This window comes from Curcuma longa, unplaced genomic scaffold (assembly GCF_044706935.1).
Source record: "Curcuma longa cultivar G26 ecotype Majalengka, Jawa Barat unplaced genomic scaffold, ITB_CL_G26_1.1 utg509_np1212_2302976_RagTag, whole genome shotgun sequence".
NCBI classification, from domain to species: domain Eukaryota; kingdom Viridiplantae; phylum Streptophyta; class Magnoliopsida; order Zingiberales; family Zingiberaceae; genus Curcuma; species Curcuma longa.
Genome location: NW_027435603.1, coordinates 713,388 through 735,399, shown reverse-complemented (window position 1 = coordinate 735,399; position 22,012 = coordinate 713,388). Strand labels below are relative to the sequence as shown.

Genomic DNA, 22,012 nt, shown 5'->3' with positions numbered 1-22,012 from the left:
GCTTGTGTGGCGGCCTACATGGTTCTCTTTCCTCTTTGACTATATAAGGTCAGGGGATATTTTTATTATTTTAAAATATTTTTTTTTAAAATTGAATTAAGAAGATTTTCAAATCTAAATTCAAAAATTGATGGAAGTTAATCTTCAGATTTATTTGTTGATTTATGAGCTCAGTATTTTCCTGGATGAAACTAATCGTTTGAAGACTATTAGTGAAACTGCTAATTCAATTACCAACCTTAATGGATCTGAACCACAATCCAACTCTTAATGGATCTGAACCTTCAATAACCCAAAAACTCACCAACCGGTTGGATCCCTACACGAAATGAACATGATTAACTAGCAAATTGAATACATCATTACTAATCATCCATGTTAGTAAGTAAAGATTAAAGATCGTTTCTCTATTTAGTATAATCAAGTATAAGGAACTTGAAATGTTATTAAAGTCTTGAATTGAAAACCAACCTTTACCATCACCCCAAAAAGATGAATACTTGATAACTTTCACAAATGTCATAGCTTAGCGCCAGGAAAACTAACCCAACTGTAAACTCGTGTCTACGCGTAGACCTCTCAAGTTTCAGGTTAGAACAAAAATGAGAATCCTTATACGAGGATTATCAACCTGTAGATTTTATATAACTTTCTAATAGTTTTACAACAATTTAAAGAAAAAGGATAGAACAGAATCGCTTTCTTTTCTTTTTCTTTTTTTTTTTCTCTTAACCTCGGATTAAGAGAGCACAACACAAATAGATAAGACAACTCCATTGTAATATAGCCTGGAAGCATTGATAAGCAAATCTTTAGTATAAGAAATCAAATGAAAAGGCATAAAAGATGCGACACTAACAATCATCAAGTAGTCTCATGCAACAGCGTGTGAGTTTAAAGAGGAAAAGAAGCATTCAGATCAATTGAATGGTCTACTTTGTGTCTAGAGACCTTAAATTGCAAGAGCACAAAGTAGCGTAAATCATCTGACTACAAATTATCATGTTGGTACTTAGAAGCAAAAAAAAAAAAAAAAAAAACCCAGTAAAATAAGTGGTTCCATGAATTGAATATGCCCAACCCTTAGAAGTCCATGAATTATATGAATGCGACACCTGAATTAGCAACCCATTATTGCACAGTTGTAGACGAAAGCGCCAGCTCTTTCTCTAATAGAAAGCACATCCCACTCTGCTCCACCTGCATTTCCATCTTCAGGACGCCAATAGTGCAGAATAATTACTTCACCTTGAGGCCCTCTATGACCACCAATCACTAACAATTTATCACCACATGCCTTGAAAGCAAGGCCCCAACCATTGGAGTAGTCGGCTCTCACGGGCAATCGTTTTACGACATTCCAGGTGTTATTTGCCTTGTCGTACTTCTTAACCTCATTTGTAGATTGATCTGCAGCATAAAGCTGATTATTTACAACTGCAATAAGAGGGGGGGATTGAGTAGCTCTATTACCGCCAGGATACATATCCCTAATTCTTCGCCATACTCTTGTTTGAAGATTATATTCCTCACCACAAGTTAAAGAATCTGTATGGTTGGACATGCCCCCTATAACATAAAACTTACCATCCATAAAGAAGCCAGAACATAATCTCCTTGGGATATTCATGTCTGGTAGAGTCTCCCAAGTGCCAGTCTCTGAATTGTACATCTCCACACATTTTGAAGTGCGACCAAGCGAATCACTTCCACCTGCAACGATAGCAATTTCCCCAGAGCTTCCAGATCCAAAAAGGCAGCGAGATAAGTTCATAGGTGGGCATCTAGACCAGTCACGCCTTACCAAACTGTACATCCATATAACAAAGCCAGATACTTCACGCCCAAAAACAAGCAGCTGGGTTCCCACAGCTAGAGATTCCTTATCTGCACAAGAGAAGCAATCATCACACGGCATCCTTGGCAACCTCATCCATCTACGCCTGAAAGGATCAAACGCTTCCCAAGGCATTAGACTACATGCCAAGTAAACCCAGTGCTCAATAACACAATGCTGTCTCCTTAATTTATAAAGACAACCACTACGAATCAGTGAGTTAAACCTTTTGTTCAGACAGGCGAGTGAAGGGTAGTCGGACCTACATATGAAGGCCAGACAAGCTAGTGCAACATCATCATAGAGTCCAGGAAAAAAATTATCATCAGATCTTGGATCAGTATAACTGTCTCCAGTTTGGTTGCTCACCATAAGTTTTTTAGCTTTCAAGCCTCTAACACTCAAGCTATCAACATTCACATCTTTATCAAATGCATCCTTGTCCTCCTCCAGTAAGCTCACATTATTTGCTAAAAGGCAAGCCAATAAATACTTGTGAAAAGAACCACACTCCTGACTAAAGGATCCTAAAATCTGTAACAGATAACTTGGAGTGGCAACCATGGTTCCCAGCTTGCAATGTTGAATTTTCTTTTCTCTCAAGGTTCCTTGCATGAGTAGCTTGATTATCAGCAATCATATAATTATACCCAGCTCACTGAAAAAAAGTGTTGAGCTCTCAACAAAAAGGAAATATAATTAAATCACGGTAGTTATTGCTGTATTACAAACATAAGGTCATATGCAATCTAATGCCATATCTAAAAAAAGGGAAAGGAAAAGAGAGAGAGAGGGGAAAAAAAGAGTAGACTCTAGCAAAAAAAAAAGTGTAATACAAAAGTTATCACTATTAGTGTAATTCAGCACCATGGGCACACAATTGGGTAAACAACAATCAGACATTGTGCTAATCCAGAATGGATCACACAAATCAGAACTGATGCCACCTGGCCTATGTAATCTGGGTTACTACAATTCATATGATGGATGCAAAGTCTTATTTGCAATGCCAAGGTTGTATAAACAGACCTCTACATCCCAAATGTGTGAGAAATTCAATATTTTAACTGAGGATTTTAGTGTAGAATGGTACACGGAAGACCAACTTTCTATAAAGAACTATTGTACCAATTACGTTCCAACCACTTTGAAATGTATAATGCTAGAAAACAGAATGTTACACTATTCTTAAGGGTACACACAAACACAAGTTTGGCAACTACAGTACTATAAATAGCAAGAAGAACCAAACCAAGATGTATTAGAAATGAATGGGACATTATTATATAAATTTTGGGCAGTGCTAGTGATGCATGACAGAGGTATTGATAGCTTTCCATTTCAAATGGTGACAATTAATGTCTTGTACTAATGATAAGAAGAAGAAAAATTGGTCATATAACTCATTTCAATCAATTTGCCCATTTTTACCCAAATGAATCTGTCTTTTGAACTACTGCTGCTACATTTGAATTTTGCCTAAATGATTTTGCTTTCACACTACCAATACTTTGGCATACCAAGGTCAAAATAACTAGTATGTATTACAACAAAATTACCAAAATATGATGACAAATACATGGAAAAAGTATCAATATAATGATGTTACCGTTGGACCAAAACAATAATGAAGATGAGCTATAGGGCATATATATGTCCAAATATCATGCTTATAGTAAAATATAGGGAAAGAGGATCCAGTACAAGGATGTTAAAGTTGGACCAAAATGATAAAAGACCAAACAGCGTGGATTGTAAAAAACTGTATCAATAAGCTTTTCTAAACAAGAATTTTGTTGTTCCACTCTTATGCTTTTCATATAATGTATGGAATATGCCATGGAACGCATGCTTGAGTCAATTACATGATCAACACTGCATCAAAATAAAGAATTGAGGGAAAGTGAGTATGAGGAAATATATACAAAGAGATAAAAAGGGATATAATCTGAGAAAAAACAACAAATAGTATACTGTGGACAATGGACAAAGAATATACTGTTGACTGAACATACAGAAATTTAGGTGTATGTGTGCATATCATGGTTGGAAAATTCATGATAAAGATGACTTGAAATGCTAAATTACTTAAAGAGGTGAAGAAATTTTGGCTACCCAATTGAATCCTGGAGTTGGAAGTGAGTAGTTTGAGTATCATCTATAGCATTGATGGCTATATGGGTTCAATCATGGATGATTATTGGAGTCGGACCACAAATTAATTTTCTTCAGTTCATACATAAATCAAATAAATTCATTGGCCACGTCAATATTTGGTTGGTTGATAGATACAATCTATACAGAGATGAACTTTCAAATAGCATCAATCTCGTGAAGGCCAGTAGCAAAAGCATCAAGCCAAATATTAGGCATGTCAGTAAACATTCAGCTTTCTTAAACCATATCTGAGGTCCAACAACATGGAAGCAGCCAAACTAGAATGGTACATTTCTTCCATACATAGATCATAGTAGCGGGATTTTTAAAAGAGATATGACAACCACATCTTTTTAGCATTAAGTTGCCTAGTACATTACTTTTCATTAGACAATTTGGGAGATGTAGATTTGCAGGAATATTTGTATGAGGCAAACTTCCAAAAAGTTCATTTACAAGATGGAAACCTCTGGGAGAAGATTGGCATTATGTTGCAAAAGAGATTCCCTCCACCTCCATGTTTGAGCTGTAAATAATCAACCACCACTCAAAGTAAAACATATTTTTTCCATTTTTGTAATTTAAGTCCTAGATCAAGGTATCACGGAACATTTAGCACCCCAGGAACAGCATTGTGTGTAGATTTCTGGATTATATGGCACCTTAAAAAAAAATAGGTGAGAAATGGCAACATTTGTTCTTCAAAAACCTTCTCTTACCATTACTTTACCAAGATTTAATAGGGGATATAACTTTAAGATGCAGTGACATGATCCTATTAACATTTCATATTCCCTTTCCAAATAAAAGGGCACACAAAACAACCTGACATCTATTTTAGAGTGTGGGAAGTCAGAACCATTACCCTGTCAAGTTCACTACTGTTTCAGATGTGATTTCTAGGAGTCTATATTTGAATCTACTCTTTGATGCTATTCAATGCAGTTATGCTTATGTGACACAATAATGTGATTTCTGAGACGAATCAAGCTTTCCTCCTTTGGATCTCTTAGCACCACATACCCAGCTTAAACAGTACCTTTTTCTCACCTTAACTCTGAATATGAGCAACCAGAGTTCAGAAAAAGCAGCGTTTATAACTTATAAGATATAAGTGAGGCCCTTTTTGAGATTGGTATGGGTTCTCTGATCAACAACATAGGCCTGCTCATTAATGTTTAGTCCCATTCACCCGCTTGTGCACATAAGTGATACACACAAGAATTTCATAAACTGAGGTGAAACAGCAAAATAGTCCCTACGAACATGAAAATCACTATACACTCTCCAGAGGCCAGCTCAGAAAATATTTCAATTTCAAGATACACATTAAAATTATTATTTCTATGTTTTCCTATTAATTGAATGGAAACACATTATGCCATACTTTTCTTTTATAGCAAGCTCGCATCTTTTGGGGTTAAAGCTGCAGCATTCACTCCATTGATGAGCATTGAGTCAAATGCAGATCATCTTATACCAATAGACAGCAAAAACAGAAGAGTTGCTGGGAGAATGATCGAGTAAATGATCAGAGATGTGATCTTACCTCATTGGATAATAGCCATCGAGTCATAATTATTCACAAGAACCCTCCCAGCGCATCATCCACTCCTTCCCTAAATCCCCACAAACGATATTACGTATCTAAGACACTAATATGGAACCCCAGATCTCAAGATCCAAGAATGAGCTTCTACATCAGAAGACCAGCTAAAAAAAAGAACCCTATGAATCAGAATCAAATCCACTTCCATAATCGAAAGTTGCCAAAAAAAAAAAAAAAAAGCAATGAAGAAAGGAATCTAACCTCCATCCGCAAGAAATCAAAGACCTCGACAAAAGGATCTCAAGCCAAACACCTCCAAGGGAATCGATCAGGGGCATAGCCAAGGTCCCAGATCCACCAACTGCGATCGAAGGGAGGGTCCGTCCGATCGCCAAGAACGGGCCATCGAGCGAAGCAAATCAGCCGAGACACGAGATCTGTCAGTCGGCACCGCCAGATCAGATTCAGCTTGTGGAAACAACCATCGGGAACACCTAGAAGCGATCGATTCGCCGCCGCAGAGCGGAAGACAGAGAGGGGGCAGACCTCCCCCGTTTGCGAGTCGGTACTTAAATGGAAGCCGGAAGCTGTGGGTCTGCATCTGGGGCAAAATGGTACTTTCCTACAAGGACACACGAGAATAAATAGCGTTATAATTCAAACTCATCATCCACCGTCCGATCCCTACTATCCAGGAGATGCACGACAGGCATGTCGTCCGTATAGAATAAACATATGCTGATAATCGTAGCGTCAATCTAGATTTACGGCCGCACGGGAGGGAGGCCAATGTAGCTGTTAACTTCCTGCTCGGATCAACCTTCTGCGGACGCTGGAAATGGAACTCCTCGTTCAGCACCCGCCGGGACCACCGACGTCACCGGGCGTCACGAGAGCGGGCCCCACTCCACCGGCCTGACTCGGGTTCGGCATCGGGTAGATACGCTCAGGTACGCGTTACTGTTTGAAGGTGGGAGTTATAAGTTCACCCCGCTCACTCAGTCCACGCGCCCCTCTGGCCCTGTGTCTTCCGATCGTTTGAGACAGGGAAAGGCGTGGATTTTGAGTGGCGAGGGGTGACTTTATCGGTTGGCTCTTGCCAGCCTGTCGAGTGGATAAGGGAAGAACACTTATTGAGAGAGAGGAATTCTATGCGCAACTCAACGGTAAACCGGGAGATAACGGCATATTTCTATAAAAGGAAATAGGTGGCCACCAACAGGCGCGGAAGACCAGGGAATTACGAGAAAGCCACCGATTTGACTTGCCCGATGCCAGGCGGCTCCCTTCGCCTTTCCTTTTTTAGTAGTTTCTCCGCTCGCTTTTTTGACTCGCCGTTAACTTGCAGAACCACGAGTGCGGGGGCCGTCGCACACGGCACCGTGACGGAATTTTTGTGGATTATTATTAAATTTTTAAATACATTTTGTAAATATTTTTGATAAATTACACACACACACACACACATATATATATATATATATATATTAAATTTGTGTATGATATATATAACAATTGAAAAAAAAAATTGTATTGTTCCTTGGTAAATGTATACATATTATTTTTAATCAACTAACTAAATGAATTAAATAAATTTAATGACTATGAAAACTATTGTAATAAATCATATATTCTATTGGTCTTATCTACTCTATTTCCCAAAAGTAATTAATTTATTTTTACATTAATTTCACTTCATCAACTAAAAGTGGCTTAACATTTTAGGGAACTCTTTTTAGGCATTCATTATTAGTGAAAAACTATTATTTTTAAAGTTTCAACTCAAATACAAATTAAAGTAATACGGGCAAAAATCAAGATGACGTTTTTTTTTTTTTAAATCATCAAAAGGGCATCCCACATTTATTTTTAATCAAAAGGGTATCTTACTTCACTGTTCTACCTTATATATTTACTCAAATATCCTTCAATATTATTTTATATTGTTATCTTTTAAGTCAGTCAGGTATGTTGTAGCAATTACAGTTTCATAGTAATTACAACATGAAAAGAAATTTAAAAATTTACATTATAATAGCTACGGATTCATAGCTGTTACAACGTAAATTCAATCCTGAATTCAGACTGATTCAAAAATTAATGTTTAGAATTCAAATGAGAGATAATAGTACTGAATAATACATAATAGTGTTGGAGGACATTTGAGTAATAATATATAGTTGAACAATGTCAAAGGACACCCTTTTAATGAAAAATAAATATGAGATGCGCTCCTTTGACGATTTGACAAAAAAAGGGGTCATCTTGATTTTTGCCCAAGTAATATTACAAAGAGTTAATACATAAAAACACAATCATTATGAATATTTTTGCAATAATAAATTTTGAACATATTTGATGAAAAGAGGTAATTGTAAAAAAAAAAAAAAATCCTTGTTTGCTAATATTATATCAATTAAGTAGGCAAGTTCATAAAAATGAAACAGTATGTTTGGGAAAAGGACGATATCGTTTGGTTGAGCACTGTTTTGTTTTGTTTTTGAAGCATTTAATTATTTGGCAGCTACTTCACAATTACTGAAATGTTTTTTTTCCTATTGAATCTTGTTACTTGGGAGTTGGAACTTATCATTGAGAATTTGAGATCGTTGGAACTTACTATTCGTCATGTAAACTTTGTCCATCGATAAAGAACTTTATAGCCATCTCTCTACTTCTGGATTTACCCGATAAACGAATCAAAAAAACCGACTTGATCAGTTCATAGGGGACATTTAGACGTTGAAATATTTATAAAACAGTGAAAAACATGTTCTTATAAAGAGATTTTATACATATTTTAAAGTTTTATATTCTCTATTTTGCAAATGTAAGCAAGAGAATGAAAAACAAAACAAAAAAAATCATTACTATTTTCATTAAATCCCTCTTATTACAAGGGTTTAAAAGTTATTTTGTCATCTAATCATAATATTTAAATTTCCCCTACTAATTAAATGGGTTACTAGATCAAAATACTCTTTATAAAATTAATCAAAATTACTCAATTTTATCAAAACTACCTCAACTTAGTCAAAATTGGTTATAACGATTTTTGAGTCATTTTTGACCATATTAAATAATTTTGATCAAGTTGATTTCATTTGTAGTAATTTTAACAAATTTTGACAAAAAAGATCACTGAATTAATTCACTTTAACACGTTGTAACAGTTATAATTACGACCAAAAAGATAAAAAAAAATGCTCATCAGATATGGGAAGTCCTTTTATGTCTTTTACACAATCCAAACAAGCGAGTGAAGGCGGTTGCGGTGAGGTGGAGATGATGGCTCCACTCCACTCCACTCCACACAGTGTCCCTTGCCAAAGGAGGCAAGGCAGGAAAGGGAAGCAAAGGAAAGGAATGGAAAGATGCAAAGGGCATTGGAGGGAGGGAGAGAGGAAGGCGGTGGAGGTGTTAATTTCTTTTTTTTTATAATTTAAATATTTAATTTTTATAATATGATTAATTTGAAAAATGATCAATATGTTTCTATGAAATTTTTTATCGATCACTAAGCTCAACATCATTAATTTTCAAAAATATTGAATGTGAAAATTAAATCTTCTTCGTTATCTGAAACATCGATCCCACCTTATCATTTACCATCCCACCAGCATGTGAGTCTTTTAATTATTATTATTCCTTGGTCCACTCCACTCATTTGATGGGGAGGTTGCTGGCCAGTGGCCAGGCACCCAAAACTGTCACTAAAAATCATCAAAAGTTGGGTTCACTGCTGGACTGGACGTGGCACTTCTCCTCAGTGCTGTCTTGTTTAATTGCCTTTTTAATCCCTAATTTATTCTTTTTCTTATAGGTTATATATATATATATATTTTTTTGATATACTACGCGATGGATTCATGTGCGCCCGTGAGTGACACCGCCGACCCACTACCACTACCGCCAGCCTCGCCATGCCGTCCAGCTACTGCCAGCCGTCGAATTGGGCACGATCGACGCGTCCGCTCGCCGGAGCTTCGTCCGACGTTAAATTCCGATCGGATAGTAGCTATAATTTGTCATAATTTGATCGGAAACAGCCAAATCACGTGGCTAGCAATGGCGCAACCACTGCCGACCGCGATCGGGCCGGATTCCGGCCAAATTGCGATCGGTAGTGCACGCGTGCCCGATTGTGAGCCCGATTTTGATCGAAATTCGATCGGAGTCTGGGTCCTGACCGGCCGGAAGGTGGTGCCTGCCAGTCGGCGGTCGGATTCCGATCGGACCGAGGCCGACGGGCGACTGTCGGTAGCGTGCCAAGTAGGAACGGGACGGTGGGTCGGGTGGAACATTGTATATTTTCACATTTGGACGATCCAGATCTGGCGCGCGATCACGTGATGGACGGTGGATTGCGTATCGCTCACAGGCGCACACGAACCCGTCGCGCAGTATATCAGATTATATATATATATATATAATAATAATTACTTTATAATTAAATTATAAATGAGTGCATATAATTACTTTATAATTAAATTATAAATGGAGCTAGAAGAAGTAAATTAATCTAAAATTTTTGTAATCCTAAATTAGAATTTAATGAGATATCTAGCTAGCTAGCGAAGTAAAAACCCAACACCCTCAATAGAAGACAACCTTCTCCTTCTATAGAAGACATATGCAACAACTATCAGTCGCTTTCACAAGGGTTATCATGTCTCCTTTGCTAGCTAGCTAAAGTGTTCATGTATGCCAAGTCATTATCTTAAACCTTCTCTACATAGATCTTGCCACCTCATCCACAAACTTCTTCTGAAAATGCAATTCGATACTCGATGAGGTCTCTATCATCTTTCATACAAAGTCGGTCTAATCGTGTCATAAGACGAATCCGATCAATGACACTTTTCATCATACAACACTTGCAAATTACACTTCTCAAATGGTCTTTATGAAGGATATCTCCATGAAACTGAATATGCACTTGGAAGACTCAATGGCTCATGTAAAAAAAGAAGACTAATCATCTCAAGCTTACTATTAATATTAATATTAATATTATTGTAAAATCAGTATTGTTAATTAATTACAAGTACTCTGAGACTGAGTTGTGCATTTGCAATAATGGAGTAATAATGCAGTTAACCTTCTGTACTCTGACACCTGACTGACATATGTAAGCTAGCTAGCTAGCTGTTGAAATAGTGATAGCAAACAGTGTCTGCTGTGCTCCCATCACAGATCCATCTAATTCACCATCATATCAATTATCAATGGCAAATGAAATGAAAGGATATGATATATGAAGGTGAACAAGGCTTTCAAAGAGTTCAATTTGGATATATTTTTGTTATATTGTATTAGGTTGCTTACTTGTATGCTAAGTGTGTTTATAGATTGACAAGAGTGGTGTGGAAGGCGTTCTGTGGGCTTTGTTTCTTCTTCCTCCTCCTCCTCTTCTTCTTCGGCTTGAGCTGTTGTTTGACACATTTCTAACATCAAATGGCATATCGATTACAAATAGTGTATTTGATAAATTTCAATTTAATGTGATAAATATACAGAAGCAATGAATTTTTAATTTTTTTTTTGGGGGTTACGACTGCATACAGCAAATAATAAATATTTTTGTACATCATTTATTTTTATATTACGTGGATTATCACTAGATTGCATATTTACATTGCACAGTGATGGTAAGTATCAGGCGGCTGTTCCCATGGCTACACTGACAGCCACGACTTCAACATGCTGCCTGCCTTGGCTTTGAGGCTGCACAACAACAGTGGCCCGAGCTTGCTCGAGCGACTGGGCATTTTCCCCACCGGACGACACAGATACAGAACCCACCATGGCCGGAAGATCACCTGGTCTCTTCTCGTTGGCATCAGCCGACGATATGATTTCCCAGTCTTCCTTCAAGGTGATCACCTGCATACTTTTCTCGGTGTGCCTCTCGATCTCAAATGCAGTGGGCAAGACGACGTAGTCGTTGAGAGGATTGTAGAACGGATCTGGTTCGCCTGCATTCAACCAGTGCTGGAGTATCCGGAAAACATGCCGATCGCAGATTATTCCTCGGTGATCTGTGGGAACAGCAACTCTTGCGACCGCATTGAAGCCATCCGCCTGCAAAATATAAGATGAATTTCTGTTCTCAGACCAAATAAAGTGTTCTTATACTTCAGCATGTTCTTATTTTGCAGTGCGGAAAAGTTTCGTGCCATGTTGATATAGACGAGTATATTGCCGATATCAAGTATCCAAGGAACAATGGTGTTTCATATCTCTAGCTACATTAGTTTGTCGACCATACTGAAAAATTTTCCAAGTCCCTTAAATTGCATATTTCGATATCACACAATGCATAAAAGAAACCTGTATGCTACTAAGCATAGTTGACTAGTTCACAAACCTTTGCTGACTCGGTAGGGACTGTTCCATCACCATCAACGCAAATGTACTTAGGCTGCAAATAGTCAAAATGAGAATGAATATTTTGGCATAATGTTTGTCGCAATGACAAATCTAAAACTTTCAAGTAGTAGCATGTTTAACATATTATATTAATGTGCTTCAAAATGTCTGGTAAAGAAATTCTCATGTGGACATTAAAAGTAATTACTTAAAAAAAATAAAGTGTTCAAACAAATGTACCGCATGACTTGCATAGATAAAATCCACTTGATGAACAGTAGAAATTATTTTATTGAAGGAAGAGCGCCCCAACATAATGAATACTGATTCTTAGCAAGATTGCAAAGCTAATCCAACAGAAATCAAGATTACTTCAAGTTTGCAATTTTAATTACACATTCACTAGCAATGTGAAGTTGAAGATGCTTGATTCGAAATATTAAGCACATATGTTCTGGTAATGGGGACTGGGACATGGCAGCAAATTTGCAAGTTCTTGCGACAAATCTAACTCATACAAGATCGAGTATCCAGTTGCTGAAGGACTCTGGTCTGTAACCTCGAGTATCTTACAATTTCGAACAAACCTATACCAAGCCCTCAAGCTTACTAGTTTTCAAGTTAAACTAAGGTAGAACTCAGTGAGAAAAGATTTACCTCGGTGGACACTAATTGCTCTAAATCTGAAATTGGTGATTCTTTGCTCCCATAACTGCAAGCAGATCAGATAAATCAGAAACATATATATAACAGTTGTAGTTGCTGCACAAAATTACAAACAGTTCTTAAGAAGCAAGATTAAGACCTCTGATTTTAAAAATGTTGTGTTCAATTTTTATGCATGATATATCTTTATTGTGATATGATTGTCTTGATATGATAAAATGTATATGAGAATTCTCAAAAAAAAAAAAAACTTTACATGATAGGTTTTCTCTAAATAAGCATGTGACAAGCCTTTTCAAGCTTATAAACAAGATGTTATCAATCTTATAAATAAACTTTGTAGAGCTTCAACAACAACAACAACCAAATCTTATGTCATTAGATGGGATTGACTATATGAATCCTTCTACACTATTGGGCTCTATTCCCTACTATATCATCATTTATATTTAAATAAATTTTATCTTATTTTATTGTAAAGCTTCGACAATCAAACAAAATAAAGACGATTGAATTACAAGCTCAATAACATCTAAACAAGCCAACTTCAAGTTGCAAAAACAAACTAACATGAGCTTGAACAATCATTCCAACAATTTGGTTAATTTTAGACTTGGCTCAGCTCGTTACAGCTTTAGTCCTAAATCTTTCCTATTCACACAATTGATATAGTGGTTGTGAATGCTGAATTTGGCAAATATGTATCAGGTTCGATCTGACAAACTTGCACCTTGGGTGTGAATATTTGGAGCTTAGTGTGCATTTATTTTTGAAGAAAAAAGGAAATCCTATATATATCCAAGTATTTATACAACCATGCGTCCTTGACCTTAAATCTGAAATATATGCATTTAAATTCAAGTGTATGAGTCAAATTAGAAGTACATGTTAGTTACCTATCTTTAGACATGATAGTAACGCTTGAAACTTCAGATCTTAGAGAAGCAAAAATCAGACAGTAAAAACTTTATGAAACCTACCAAAAATTCAGAAACAGCATCAAATGAAAGGCATACCAGACACTATGTGGTGTGTCATTATTAGTCCCATATATGTTGTAAAATTTGACACTGTTTGGGAGCTTAGCACGTGATAAAATTTCACTAGTTTCATTTGCCCATCTCAAAATTTCTATATTCAACGGTAGAGGAACCTGCATGCCTCCATATGAAACCTGCTAATATGCAATGTCAAGAAAATACATTCGAGTAAATGAAAAAAAACTGTTAATGCCATCTCAAATTTTCACCTAGCATCTAAACAAAAGAATTAATAAATCCAAAGCTTTTAAAACCAAGTATAACAGAAGTTGAATATAAGAATATGTATTATGAGTAAGAAGATAAGAGCTCAAGGGCAAGTTAATATGGATGAACATGAAATTCCTATAAGAGTTCTCAATATCTAGGACTATTATTTAACAACATGAAGATATCAATGAAGGTATAGAATAAAGAAAAAACAGTCAAAATAGAGAAGAGCTTTTAGAGTTGTTTTGCATGTTTTGAAGATATCAATGAAGGTATAGAATAAAGAAAAAACAGTCAAAATAGAGAAGAGTTTTTAGAGTTGTCTTGCATGTTCCTCGTGTACTGATTAGGTTAAATGGAAAAGATTCATCAATAGTGGTACAATCCGCCTTATTTTATGCATCAACGTGTAAGATTGTTGCAAACTAACATCTTAAAAAAAGTTAATGCAATAGAGATAAGAATGCTAAGATGGATGTATGGAGTTCAAGGGCAGCCCGGTGCACAAACTCTTACCAATGCGGGATCTTGAGGAAGGATCTATCGTACACAACCTTACCCTGCATTGCAAGAGATGATTTCCACGACTCAAACATGTGATCACCGGGTCACACAACTACAACTTTACCATTGCAACAAGGCTTCCCTTCATGTATGGAGTTACTAGAACTAAAATAAAGAATACAAATATTCAAGAACAATTAGGTGAACCTCCAATACATGATAACAAAAATTTTAAAAACTTTTGAGATGACATGCTTATGTTCAAAAACAATGAATAAACTCATAGTAAAGTGGTTCAAGCATAAAGGGAGGCCAAAATTCAACATAATAAAAAAAATTTAATTAATTTGAATATTACCGGATATTGCATAGAGTTCAATGGAGAAAAAACAATACTAAGATAAAATACATATAGTTGAGACAAATATGGCTTGATAATGATGATTTCTCTGTCTATTTTTTTGGGAAATCTAGGGGGGCGTTTGGTATACATTCGGTAATGGGAATGGGTATTATTTCCATTGAGGGGTTAATGGCAATGGGAATGATTACCAGATTTTGGTGCTTGGTATAGATACTGGAATAATCGATCAATCGATCAGACGATCGATTAAAACATGGCTTAATCGATCGTCTGATCATGTTCGGGCTTCGCCATATTAATCTTAAAGGTAGAAGGTCTTCTCCCTTAGTTTGCCTACTGGGTAAATCTAGAACACAACTTATGCACACACAGAAGTTGATCTCACCAAGATATTCATCCCTTTTGGGATTCAAACCTTGGTCCTCTTATCGTTCCTCTGAGTAACATGAACATGCATATCTATTCACTTCTCTCTGCTCTCCTATATTCATAGGTTAAGATAGGATCGATTATCCCCTCCCTTTTCCCCTACTCTCCATTCAGTAAAGTTGTATAGGAAATAAATTACGGCATAGGGCACATACAATCTGACTGATATTCATGGCTTACCGTATTCTTTGCAAGAGCTTCATTAATCAAAGATATAGCTTCAAGAGGTTCATAAGACTCCAGCAATGTACCAGCTGTACCAGAATCATCATGCTTCTCCCTCCATAATTGCAAAAGAGGAACAACGTCCCAACTAAAGTTGGGACGTGCCATCAACTCGTATATGGAAGGGCATTCAATAAGCTAAAACAGAAATGTTCATGGTCAGTAAATATATAGACATGAATTTCATGAAAGGTAACTAGTAAAGAAAGGAGATTAAAATAACATGATTACCGAGATGCAACTATTGTGGTGTAAAATACAAATAATATTTTATTAATTCAGAAGCACTCAACGTTCAAATAGTTACCAATAACAAATGCAAAAAGGAAATGAATTTGAATATCGCATAATATTCAGTGAATCGAGTCGGGTATGCTTGAATATCCCAAGTAAAGGTGGATAGTGATCATTTGTACAGTAATATAATGCCATCAAAGAAATGCAGGAATAGACCTAATAAAGATTTTTTGCATATACATTTCTTTCAAAAGTGGTTCTCAGATAATTTTCTATCCCTAATAGATAGAACCTAACAAAAACCAAGATGGAGCTAAGCTAAGAGTAATGAAATGCTCTAAACACTTTGTTTAGCCCCTATGGTTTCAACGTTTATATCCCTAGGAATCTTTTAAATGAGTTGTAATTAGCTTAACATCAATTGTTCATAAATTGCATGTACCTTATTTTTTGAGCAATAAACTGATACCAAATAACCAATTTGAGCAAAGAAAACAAGAAAGAAGAGTCAAGTTTCATGTAAACTCACATTGCCTCACTGTTAGAACCAAAAAGCTTTTATGGTGTACAAAAGTAGAAGAGAAATTGCAATTGGGATATAATCCTCCATGCACATTTGGATATAGATGTGTGTTCTACAATCTTGGTAAAGACATCAAAAGTTGTTGCCAAGATCCTGGTTTTGAGACCCTCCTCAATTGAATGGGAGCTAGCTCCCATTTATAGTATTATATAAAAGGCATCCTGTCCCTTAGCCTTCCCTTTCCAAATAAAATTTACAAGAAAATTGATCAATTTTCTCTGCATATGTACCAGAAATTTCCAGACAGAAACCTACACAACTCTTCATATCATTGCGATTATAATACAATATCACACCAACAAAATTCATTCAATCCAGGCCACATTAGCAAATAAATGCAGAAATTAATTCGCCATCCAAATGCCCCATTAACAAAGACCAGTCCAGCTGTTCCAAATGCACACGCCTGTAAGGACTTATATGACCAAGTTTGAATTGCATGCTGGTGTAACAGGAATAATATTCATCAAAATTGGATTTTCTTTGACTATGAGTTCATCAATAGAGGCAGAAAATGAAAAGATATATTTTACTATTAAACATTCAATCATAAATAATGATATCAACTGATCCATGGAACAATGATTGTTAACAGACAATAGTGAAAAATAAACAAACTGTTGAAAAAAATATACCAGTTGTTGCATACTCCATTTGGTGATGAAAAAATTCCCCTCCCAACCTTCTACAAAGGATATACCATTCAGGAGACTGGTGGTAATGTATCCAGGTGCCCCTGTTGAAATTGAGAATAAAATACACATATACATCTTCTAAAAGTAACAGTACTCGTGTAGTTCTACCACAAAATCTCAATATTATGAAAACATTCATGAATATTTAACTTTTAAAATACTGTGTTTCCATCTTGAGAGTATCTTAAGTTCTAAACTCATAAAAAGTTTGGACCTTTCCTTCAATTTAACTTCTTTCAGAAAAGAGAAACAATTAAAATATCTCAAATCCTATCATGAAGACAACTGAAATGAAAAGGGCTCAAGTGAGAAGAAAATTGCTATCTTCTAATAAGTGCTAGTTCAACTGAAAATAATCACATGTGCTTCCTAGAATTCAATTTTCACAAATAAGCTACTGCTCCACGCAACTAAACTAAAAGTACCTGACCGCCTAAAATTCAAATTCTTCATTCTTTTTCCTCTTCTGTGAAAAGTGTAATAGTAGAAGTCTAAATATATTACCTTGAAATGGTGCAGCAATTGCAATCCATCCCTTTACGTATTTCTCAAAAATCTAAGACATCACACAAATAATAAAATATCCATAAATAATTGCTACAAAGATGTGAAAAAAGAGTCAAAGAAAATTGCACAAGAAAATAATACGATAAATGTTACAAAGTATTCTTACATCACTGTAAAGACTCATGAAGCACTTCACAAGCAGCCCTCCCATAGAGTGGGTTATAATGTTCATCTTCTTTCCACCAGAAGAGACATATACTGATTCTAGCTTCGCAGAGAACTTGTCAAGAGTGTCCTGAAGTCTGCAACGAAGCATGCAAATAAGTTGTACAAATAACCCTTAGATAAAATAAATATTGATATTTTCCCCTATAACAAATTATCATGCTAGCATGCATTTGATTGCGTAATCACTGATGCATTTCCAATATCCCTCTATTTTCACTCTTAGTTGAGGTAGCTAGTTTTCCTTTGTAAAAACCTCAATGCTCAAAATGATCAAAACCCACTCAGTAAGAATGATCTTGTCTCATAAAAAATATGACAAATGGATTAGTTATGCCAATGTTTTAAATTCCAAGTTGATAGAAGTTAACTATAACTGCATCAATGACAACAAGATACAGTGTAAGCATAGCTTGCACAATAAGACAACTCCTATCCAGATAGGCCGAGTTGGATCAAAATCAGCTAATGATGATCCCATACTATTCGAGATCTCCAAAGGATGAATGTGGACATAAGAAATGTGGAAATAAAGATAGAGAACTCAAACAAAAATGACAACTTTAATAGATAAAAACACTGAAAATCAAGAAGCCTATCTATTGTAAAATGATTATGCAAATAGCATAATAGTGAAAATGATATAGAAACTATGTGATAGTAGAGTAATAACAAAAGGATTAGTGTGAAGAATGTAGGACATTAGCTACCTATTACTCTGGCGAAAATCATATCCAAATCCAAAAAGAGTTTTGCCCTCTTGATAACCCCACTTAATCATCTCCTGTATCATGTCATGATAATAGCAAACCCCATCCCTCCCCACAATCTGTAATAAATAAACATTTGAAGTCAGTAAAGATAAACTTAAATCGATAATGACTTATATTGGGAAGAAATAAAGAATTTCCATCATATTATCAACTTATTAATTATTGAGAAATTATGAATATCACAAGGACATAAGACTTTCTTACCATATCTGGATCCAAACAATCAATTGCATATAATCCATATCTATCTTCAGGAACTATAATTCTTGTTTTATCATCCAAGGAAACTGTCTTACCTGGACATGAACCAGCAACAATATGGAGGTCAGTCAACAGAGAAAATTTACTATCTGTAACCATAATGTTGGCAGTTTTAACAATTGAATCACCTAAAATACCGATTGCTAACACAATTTCCTTTTTTTCAAAAAAGAGTAACATCATTGCCCAAATTTATATTTGTTATTAACAGTGCTTGAATCCATGTTAGTTAAGATCATGATCCAAATGCTAAAGTCTTTCGACCCAAACTAACCTAAACAATCCAAATCTATTTAAGTTAGGATCGTATGGACCTACGATCCAATCATGTGTTTGCTTATTGATTCCTACATAGAATCCTAGTTCCAACAACCACGACTAGATATCCTGATAGAATAAAGTTAAATTCAATTAGATATTTTAAAAATTGCTATTCATTATAGCAAATATTTTTCTTGCCATGCCACAATTCGAGAAAAGTTTCAATTATATAAGATTCTTTTTAACTCTTAAGTAGAACAATAATTTTTAATTATTGTCATTATCATCCATCTTATAATTATCATTCAATTTTATAACTATGATTCATTTTTACAGTTGTTATTGGCTATATAACTAATAGAATACTATGGATTCTATTCATGCTTCACGATACTACAAGCATAGTGTTAGAAACGTTTGTATTAGCATAATATATTGAAAGATAATACATAAGACAGGCATTAGGAGTATCTGAAATTGTCAAATGAGTTTTATGATGATCATCTCGGTCTAATGCAACTCAATTTTTTTTTCCATACTTCAGACAGGCATTAATAGTATCTGCAATTATTGGCATGCCAATAAATTCAAGTTATCTAACTCATAGTGTATCAATCAAGATTACTATTTGAAGTCGGCTGTATAGATCTAGTCCCAAACTCCATACAATATGATAACATCATAAATATCCAATACTGAAATCAATTGGGTAAAAGTACGAAAGGCACATTTTTACGTGATCAAATTTCAGTCTTGGTATTTCATTCAATCATGGAGTACTCGTAAACTTGATTTTCCATCGTTCCCTTTCATAAAGTACTCAATTCATAAAAGTAGTTAGACATAACTCTAGTGATGGCAAATTGCAATTGGGCAACATGTCATAATTCAGAAAACTTTATATGCTTATATAACTCCCAAAGCAAACTGATTTAACATAATTATTCGCAAACCATATTGTCAAACATTATCGAAAGAATATGCAACCAAACAGCCGCCATCACGTGAAACTAGAATTTAATACTGCATGTTCCCTCCCCAGATTATTCAGCTTTCTAAAACTAGTCAGATATAATTCTGGAGTCAGGAGATTTTTTTTGAGGTACTTACAAACACGAATGTTTTTTTGCTTATAGCAATATTCAATCCGAGCAACATCAAGTAATTGAGAACAAATCACTCACTTATATAAACCATTGCATTTCAAGCTGCCTAGATCTTTAACAAAGTCAATTTCAAATAGCATCAGCAAACATAAACATTATAGAAATCAAATAGCATCAGCAAACATAAACATTATAGAAAGAGCAGGAGAAGCTCAAATTGAATATTGTAGAGTTTTCCAGTGACGTCACTAGAAAATGATCGAACAACCAAATAACCAAACAAATGCAGAACATGATTTCATCATGGAAAATCTGGAAGGATAATAAAAAAAATCAACGCTTTACCTGTGGCGGGATCAAAATGAGACCAGACCTTCGCCTGGAACTCATGCTCCGCACCAAGGATTCGCACCCACACCCGCTCCTCCTTCCCATCATCATCGACGGCATTCAGGATCGACCCTGCAATCCCGGGAACCAACAGAACAGGATCGAGGTTAGGGTCCACCAGAGGCACCTGCTCCTTGGCCAGCCTCAGCCATAACTCGATCGACCGAATAAGCTCATCCAGCACCGCCATTCGCACGGACACCGAGCCAACAAGATTAAAGAACGGCGAACTCGCAAACAAAACCAACTGGTGGCAGAAATTCAAAGAGGATGCCGATATCGAGACCAGATAAGAGATCAAAGACAATTCCACGAATCCAGATAGAGTACGAAGGAGAGATTAGGGTTCCGAGGAAGAAAAGCGACGAGGGGAGAGAGAGGTCAGGAAAAGCTATCGATCGGAGTTACTCTCCCCTGAGGAAACGTAAGATAAAAATTGTTTAAATAAATATACAATAATATTAATAGAAAAAAAATCGCTTTGATAACAGCCGTTAGATTAATCGGGAAGCGGGCTATTCTCGTCGATTCGTTAGGTTTCTATTTTACGGCACACCACGTTTCCAGTGCGAACACCGCCGGTAACGTTACCGCCGACATCGTGACGATTCGATACGACAGGTGTCGTCGGCGAAGCCCATCCACGACTCGGATGACGTCCTTGGGTAGACCATGTTGGGTCCCACTCGGCTACGAATTGTCAAGCGATCACGTGTCCGTAACTGGCTCACGTGGCTCATTTTACCCAAACGAAGACAACTCTGATGACTGATGACGTGACTTTTTTTTTTTAATAATTCACCGTCGTAGTATTTTTTGATTTATTTTAGTCGATAGAAAATTTTTATGAGATCGAATCGACCATTTCAGGGATTGAATCATTTATTATTTTTTTATTATAATAATCTTGGTTTATCATAATAATTTAGGATTTATTCATGCAAACGTCAGCGTACAAGCCGGTAGATTAGGAGCTGGCCGGCTTATTAGAAGGAAAAAAAAAAAACAGTAGTCGAGTCAGCAACACATGCAACGACGGCGAACGCCGTGGCAGTCGCCGCCGGGGAAGCCCTCGCTGCGGCACACCTGCGCGCAGTTGCGATCGGAGACACAGATGCCTTTGAACGTCCGGCTCGGTGTCTTGCAATGGTGATGGAAGATTGCTTCCACGCCCCCTTTTCCAGTTCCGTCTACGCACAGATTCAATTAGCAGAAGCTTATAAATATTGGTATATATATATATCATTAGTATAATTACCAGCAGCAAGGAGAAGCAGGACAACGAGGAGAGCGCAGGCTGCCGTCGTCTTCTTCACTTCCATGGCTGTAGGCTACTGACTGCATTTGGAAGCAGATCGGCGACCGTATAATATATATATACGTACGTAAAGTGAGGGGAGATGTATAATGCATGGTGAGAAATGCATGCGTGCGTGCGTGCGTGCGTGGGGGAGCGCCACGTACGTGCGTAACGTAGCCAAGTGGCAGATTGATTAAACAAACGCTGCATGCGTCGCAACTGGCAATGAATTCTTTTTTTTTAATATTCCGTTATTTTAAAATCAATTTTAAGGTCTCGTGCCATTACGTTCTCATTTTTTATTCAAGTTTGGATGATGTT

The 22,012-nt window shown here is 36.3% G+C and overlaps 2 protein-coding genes across 5 annotated transcripts; both read right to left on the bottom strand.

Moving 5' to 3' along the window:
- Positions 1-889: 889 nt before the first annotated feature.
- Positions 890-6,070, bottom strand: LOC141820682 (F-box/kelch-repeat protein At5g60570-like). 4 transcript variants are annotated; one of them, XM_074708046.1, is made up of 4 exons: positions 5,805-6,070; positions 5,544-5,707; positions 4,462-4,520; positions 890-2,495 (listed from the first exon to the last, which is right to left on the bottom strand). In XM_074708046.1, exon 4 carries the CDS (start codon positions 2,450-2,452, stop codon positions 1,121-1,123), a length of 1,332 nt encoding a protein of 443 aa, XP_074564147.1. In that variant the 5' UTR covers positions 2,453-2,495; positions 4,462-4,520; positions 5,544-5,707; positions 5,805-6,070; the 3' UTR covers positions 890-1,120. The 4 variants fall into 4 exon arrangements, with proteins under 4 accessions (XP_074564147.1, XP_074564149.1, XP_074564146.1 ...); XM_074708048.1 differs by lacking the exon at positions 4,462-4,520 and having other exon boundaries at positions 890-1,410; positions 1,588-2,495; XM_074708045.1 differs by lacking the exon at positions 4,462-4,520.
- A 4,987-nt stretch (positions 6,071-11,057) lies between these two features.
- On the bottom strand, positions 11,058-20,793 carry LOC141820635 (lecithin-cholesterol acyltransferase-like 4). The gene is made up of 11 exons (XM_074707991.1): positions 20,347-20,793; positions 18,578-18,669; positions 18,311-18,429; positions 17,542-17,677; positions 17,373-17,424; positions 16,809-16,909; positions 15,309-15,491; positions 13,598-13,755; positions 12,573-12,627; positions 11,914-11,967; positions 11,058-11,627 (listed from the first exon to the last, which is right to left on the bottom strand). Exons 1-11 carry the CDS (start codon positions 20,579-20,581, stop codon positions 11,202-11,204), a joined length of 1,611 nt encoding a protein of 536 aa, XP_074564092.1. The 5' UTR covers positions 20,582-20,793; the 3' UTR covers positions 11,058-11,201.
- Positions 20,794-22,012: the final 1,219 nt, after the last annotated feature.